The sequence below is a fragment of the Cryptotermes secundus genome, unplaced genomic scaffold (assembly GCF_002891405.2).
Source record: "Cryptotermes secundus unplaced genomic scaffold, Csec_1.0 scaffold678, whole genome shotgun sequence".
NCBI classification, from domain to species: Eukaryota; Metazoa; Arthropoda; class Insecta; order Blattodea; family Kalotermitidae; genus Cryptotermes; species Cryptotermes secundus.
In genome coordinates this window covers 772,798-779,060 of record NW_019742973.1, presented here as the reverse complement: position 1 = coordinate 779,060, position 6,263 = coordinate 772,798, and the positions used below count along the sequence as shown (strand labels likewise).

Below are 6,263 nucleotides of genomic sequence, written 5' to 3'. Positions count from 1 at the left end.
AGGAATCTCACACATCCATTTTCTCTACTGTTGGTGCAAACAGCATATTCCTCTGAAATGTTGGTACATTTCTACCAAACTGTACAGTGAAGACATTACTCCTTATCAATGATTCTAATGTCATCCCCTAAGTGAATATCAACTTGTCTCTTTAGCCATTGCTTCTCTGAATGAATGTTATGAATTTCACTGTGTTCTTGTCATTTTCAGGCCCGTTTCTATGCCCCCAGCACAATATTTATAGACGAGATTGACTCTCTGTACTGCAGAAGGGGGTCACATTCAGAACATGAAGCAACAAGAAGAGTGAAGTCAGAGCTTCTAGTTCAGATGGATGGAGTTAGTTCTAGCAGGTAAGTTAATTTTCACAGGTTAGAGATTCAGAATGGCATGGTAATGTCAGGATCCATCTGGTGTGTTATTAGTTATCTGCAATTAGTTAGTTATCATGAGATTCCTGCATGTCACTGAGCCATGTGCATATGCCTCTTCTGCCTGGGCTGCTGACCAGTTTTCAGGAATCTGTTAGGCCTTCACTGGCTGTGCATTGCATTATTGTAACTGCACATGTCAGATTCTTCTTTCCAAGAGTTAACATTTTTGCAGTGCTAGTCCGATCCCTGGCAGAGGCAACCAATTTTCCTTTGTTCTTCAGCATCTAGACTGTCCCTGGGACCCACCCAGCTTCCTGCCCAGTGGGTACTGAGGCTATTCCCCCAGGGGTGAAACTGAACACTAGTGTCAAGGTCAAGGATAGTGGACCTATACCTCCACTCCCACATACATCTTCATGGCATGGTGCTTAATTAATGAAGTACAGCGATAATTGTAATCTGATTATACCATTATCCGCTAATTAAAATATGGTGGCCAGCACAGTAGAAGGAAGGGATTACAAATTTTGTGTTCTGGACAGTGAAGGTTAGTACTTAAATGATTTATGTGATTTATTTTGTGTGAACTTCTGATGAAGATACGTACCCATGGCGTAGTGTTACTTCCTCCTCTTCTTGCTAGTTCTCTTCTTCAGCTTCGTTGAGATATCCATCATCAGTAAAGCAGTTTGTCTGTGATTTGGATGACTGAGAAGTTTGGTTTTGATTTCTGTCAGAGGCAAGAGATTTGTCTGTTCTCCATGATATCAGGATTAGCTGTGGGGATCTGTCCAGGGGATACAGGGGGCTCTTTTCTTAGGAATCAGACCAAGGCATGAGCTAATTGCTCGCCTCCATGTAGTGGCAAGGTTAAGAGTGTGTGCAGCTATATCTCCATTCCATCCTATGCCTTCATGGCATATTGCTTTATTAAGCCCAGAGACAGCTTTACCTACACTCATCTCTGTCGATTTAATTCTGTTTTCTTTCTTTACATTCCTTCCTCCATTGTTGTTTAAATTACTGGCTGGGCTTTCAGCCTTCCTCTTTAATATTATTACTGGGTGCCTACCAAATTAGTCAGTCTGACTACTTATGTGTTCTTTTCGTTTCTGTCTGCATCCTCTCCAACTCATTATTTGCCAGTCACACTACTATACAACGTGAGCCCGGGTAGCGCATTCAGTATAGTGACTGCCTATGGGCTGGACAACCAAGGGGTCAGAGTTCGAGTCCCGGTAGGATCAGAATTTTCTCTTCTACATATCATCCAGACCGGCTGTGGGGCCCACCCAGCCTCCTGTCCATTGGGTACCAGGGGCTCTTTTCCCGGGGTTAAAGTGGCAGGAGCGTGAAACTAACCACTCACTTCCAGCTAGTGCAAAGGTCAAGAAACTGGATCTATACATCCACTCCCCCATACACCTTCATGGTGTGGTGCCAATTAATTAAGCACAGGTACAACTTTACCTTACCTTTTTACTACTATACAACAGTATATAATTGGGAAACTGACTTTGTTGTTCATATACTGAGAATATATGATTACTGTACCTTCTCTACATGATCTGGTCTTGCTTTCGGATTCTATGAATGCACTAAAATTGGAATTTGGTGTTCAAATTTCAGTGAAGATCCTAGTAAGCTAGTTATGGTTTTAGCAGCAATGAATTTTCCCTGGGACATTGATAATGCATTACGGAGAAGACTGGAGAAACGGATATATATTCCTCTTCCAAATAGTGAGTACAATGAGATATTTGTTGTACAGCTAGTAGAGTTTTACAGTACTGCCAGCTTTACATACAACTCTATTTGTAGGTGATGGACGTGAGGCACTATTAAGAATTAATCTCCGAGAAATAAAACTGGATTCAGATGTAGATCTAAAGGATATTGCAAAGAACTTAGAGGGCTACTCTGGGTGTGACATCACCAATATCTGCAGGTCAGTTGCTAAACTCAGGTCAGAGAAAGAATGAACATGGGTGGTGGGAATGAAAACTGGCTGAATGTTTTTGCACCTTACTTGCATTGCACACTCCCCTCCAAGACTGCAAGAAGGGATGGTCTGCAATGGAACAAAAGCCAAAATACATGTGGTAAATAATAGTGTTGAGGAAGGAACATGGAGGGAAAGAATCTGTGTGCATTCTTTCCTTGACCTGGGTATGATGTAGGAGGTAGACAGAAGAGTAAACGTGAATTAGACCTGGGTGTGGTATTGTTATTGTGGGTTCGAGACATCACGTTCACTACTCTTAACTTTTGAGGAAAGACTGAGACTTAACACAAATTTAAGGAGAACATTAATTGTGGAATTTTATTGTTATAAAACATAATCTTTCCATTTCCACATGTCTCTCGGAAATGTTTGTTTTGTATGAATTTATTTAATTGTCAGCAGAAGATTTCACATCACTGTTCTCAGGATGTGTGACTATGTAATCTTGTTGCAGGGATGCAGCACTGATGTCAATGAGACATAAGATTGCCGGTCTTCGTTCTGACGAGATCAGACAGTTGCCGAAGGAGGCACTGGATCTCCCCATAACGGCGCAAGACTTTAAAGAAGTTCTTGCGAAGTGCAAGAAGAGCGTATCAAAAGAAGACATCAAAAAATATGAGGAGTGGATGCTTGAGTTTGGATCCAGTTGATGTTTCATTCTCAAGTGAATTATCATCTTTGCTTGCCATATTTCTAACTGACAGGCAAATTTGAAATGTCGAACATGATTGCGAAGCAAGATGAAGCAACCCGGTACTTACAACATATTTTGCATCAATGATTTTTTTTAAATATTTTCTTTTTACCACATAACATTTACTCAGCATGACAGGAAACTGTTCCTCATGTGATTCAACTTTTTTGAATCTGTCACTGATTTCTCTAAGCTCAACAAGATATTGAAGTTTCTGCTCAGGAATTTGAACAAAAATACGTTGCAGGAATATGATGGTGCAGTTTTTTTTTTTTTTTTTATAAAACCAGTTCACTTAGATAGCACGAATTGTGTCTTTTCTATTCTCTCCGCAAGTTCTTCCAGGTTTGTATCTGTTATGACCTTGTTGGTTCTAATCTCTTCTCTTGTGCCCAATATTTCTTCGTGTCTGGCTTCCGCCTTGGCCTGGTTTGCCTCCATTAAGGCCAGCAATTCGTTCTTCGCCTTTTCTTGGTCGGCTTCTGCTTTTACTTGGTTAGATTTCACGTTGGCGTCAATTCTTGCCAACATTTCCATCATCTTTTCCATGTCCATGTTGTAGCAGTAGGGCGCGTGTTAAAAGTTCGATCCCACTTCTGACACCAATGTAACGTATTGGGTGTATAACGCGACAAATAGATTCACGTAGGCCTCAAATTAAGTAGAACGTTTATTGTTCGTCCGCTTACACAATCACGAGTACAACTACTATTCACTGTGGCACCTCAACTGTCTTCTGCGACGGATGTTCCTAGACTGAAGGCTTCGTGTCGAAGCTGGGCTATTTATAACCTTGCCCGCTGTTAGGCAACGAACCCTTTGTTATAACAGTGGAAACGTCGCTTTGTTGGCTCCGCGTTTCCTACGCAATAACCCATTGTTATTGCGTTGTCTCTGTTGGGACGCTACGCGTGTTTGTCGTAACCGTGGAGATTCGATATTCTCGATACAACGGCTCACTGTTGGAATTACAGTATCGCTATTGTTACTTCTTATGCAACGGTCTGTTCTAGCTTTTCCATAGAAGTCTCTTCTGGATTCCAGACACGTTACAATATATATTGTCGCGTGTCGGGCGTATATCGCGACAAATAACTTCACGCCGTATTTGATAGAGCGAATTTTATTTCACATCCGCTCTCACAATCACCCAAATTACAGATTTACGATTACTGCTATCTGCAGTGTCACAAATAGTACACTCCAAATGCCAGAATACAACTGACTAGTTGCTGGCTAACTCGGAACTAAGGTAGCTCGAGGGCTGACTCGTAGGTAGCTCCAGGACTCGCTGACTGTCACAGTACAACTGACCGTGAATAGCCTTCGCTGCTCCTTATGTAGCCTCGATCGGACAATTGTCGTCTGGTGCCTTGTTGCTAGCCACGCTGTCCGGAAGTAACCGCTGTTACTACTTGGTGACGTCACCGCTGTTGACTCGCGTTGCCTAGAGACCAGGATGCTAGGACTCGGCTAACATCGGCTCGCTCGGCGCATCACGGCTGGCGGGGGGTGGGGGAGGGTCGTCATCCATAGCTCAGCATGTCACAATATGATAAACATTTTAAAAGGGAAATATGCAGTATAAAGAGAGATCTTCGAAAATATGATGCTTATTCATAAAACGGGCAAAATATGCATTTATATGCACCATCAAATAATGTCCAAAATTTAAGAAATGAAGTAATTCGTACATATATCCAAACGAGCATACTTTATGGTTGCAAGAAAGAAATATGCATTTGCATTAAAATCCGGTCCCTAGTCATCAACTAGAGAAGACGTGATAAGACGCAGACACCTTCTACCTCGGTGTACGGACTCGAGTCTGAATCACGAATGAAGCAAGACTGCGTCTTTTGTCTCATGTCATGGTGCTTGTCCTGACGCAGTTGATGTGCGGCCGTCGTAAGACTTTTCATGAGTTTTCTCGTCCCTCCAGGCAAATGCCAGAGTTTACCTCAAGTAAGGCCGCCACCATAGCCACCTTTGTCGTCTTATCATTCGGCGCTTTAATTACAGACTGCGTCGTTGGGTGAACCTTAAATTAGTAAATAAATAATATGCATATAGCTTAAGGGTTGGGTGGGGGCACAACTCTCGAACGTAGAAAACCACCGTGTTAGGAGATGTTACACAGGACCTGAGACCGTCTGCCAAGTTCTAAAGAAGTTGCCCATTTTGAATAAGAATTTATCACAACATTTAAATACGTCCGACTCAACCCTGTGACGTGTGATGCGCCGGTGCGGAGTCCATAACAAACCTCGTCTACAGAAAATAATAAACAGCCCCCCCCCCCATGTTTTAATATATGCACCATTCCCCATGACTGGATTGAGGTGGCTATGTGTTGTGTCGTTTGATTACTCAGCTGCTGAGTCTCTTCAATTTGAGACAACGCAAGGACGTCGCGGAATAATGCATCGCTTTGTCGGCGAAGTTTGTCTTGTCACATTCTCACGGTAGAGTGCATTGTATCTTGCTAATTAGGAGCTGAATACCATTCAAATCAGACCAAGACGAATCGTTCAGCGAAATGTACATTGCGGTCGCGTAACTCGCATAATTCAAGACGAGTTTTGAAAAATACACGCCATTCTTTTAGGATTCGCGTTATTTCAAACTTAGCGCAGAAGTGAGACTTCACTTTGTCATGTGGTCAGCGCAACGGATTCCCACGGCTGTTAATCTCGGTTTTCAACACCGGAGCCGCTACTTTTCCACTCACGTAGCCCCTCAGTTATCCTCACAAGGCTGAGTGGACCCCGTTCCAGACCCACTACTTCTCAGAAAAACTGGTAGCGCCGGGAATCGAACCCGGGACCTCTGGACCTGTAGCCAGGAACTCTGGCCACTAGACCACAGGCGGGTAAACTGTGACCACACTGTTGTGTATCTCGTTCGTAGCGACGTAAGGGTTATAAAACATTCGGCGCGAAAATTTATGGTTATGTTCGTTAATGTGAAAGAGCGGATATGAAATTCCACATGAACTTCCCTTCGGCCCCGCTTATTTCCTCTCTCATAAGTCCAGATATTCTGCCTGGCACGCTCTTCCCACACGCCGTTAATGTGCGTTCTTCCTATCTTGAGAGATAACCAAGTTTTACACCCATACACGAAGCTTGAGCCATTGGAGCGTCACTAATATCGCCTGGCGTCCGTCACCGCCTCTAGCCCGTGT

The 6,263-nt window shown here is 43.1% G+C and overlaps 1 protein-coding gene across 1 annotated transcript; it reads left to right on the top strand.

Moving 5' to 3' along the window:
- Positions 1 to 210: 210 nt before the first annotated feature.
- LOC111873647 (katanin p60 ATPase-containing subunit A-like 1) lies at positions 211 to 3,032 on the top strand (the record flags this gene model as incomplete). The annotated part of the gene is made up of 4 exons (XM_023868555.1): positions 211 to 353; positions 2,004 to 2,116; positions 2,196 to 2,322; positions 2,834 to 3,032. Coding segments are annotated over 4 exons (582 nt in total), but the record flags the coding sequence as incomplete, so codon positions are not given.
- Positions 3,033 to 6,263: the final 3,231 nt, after the last annotated feature.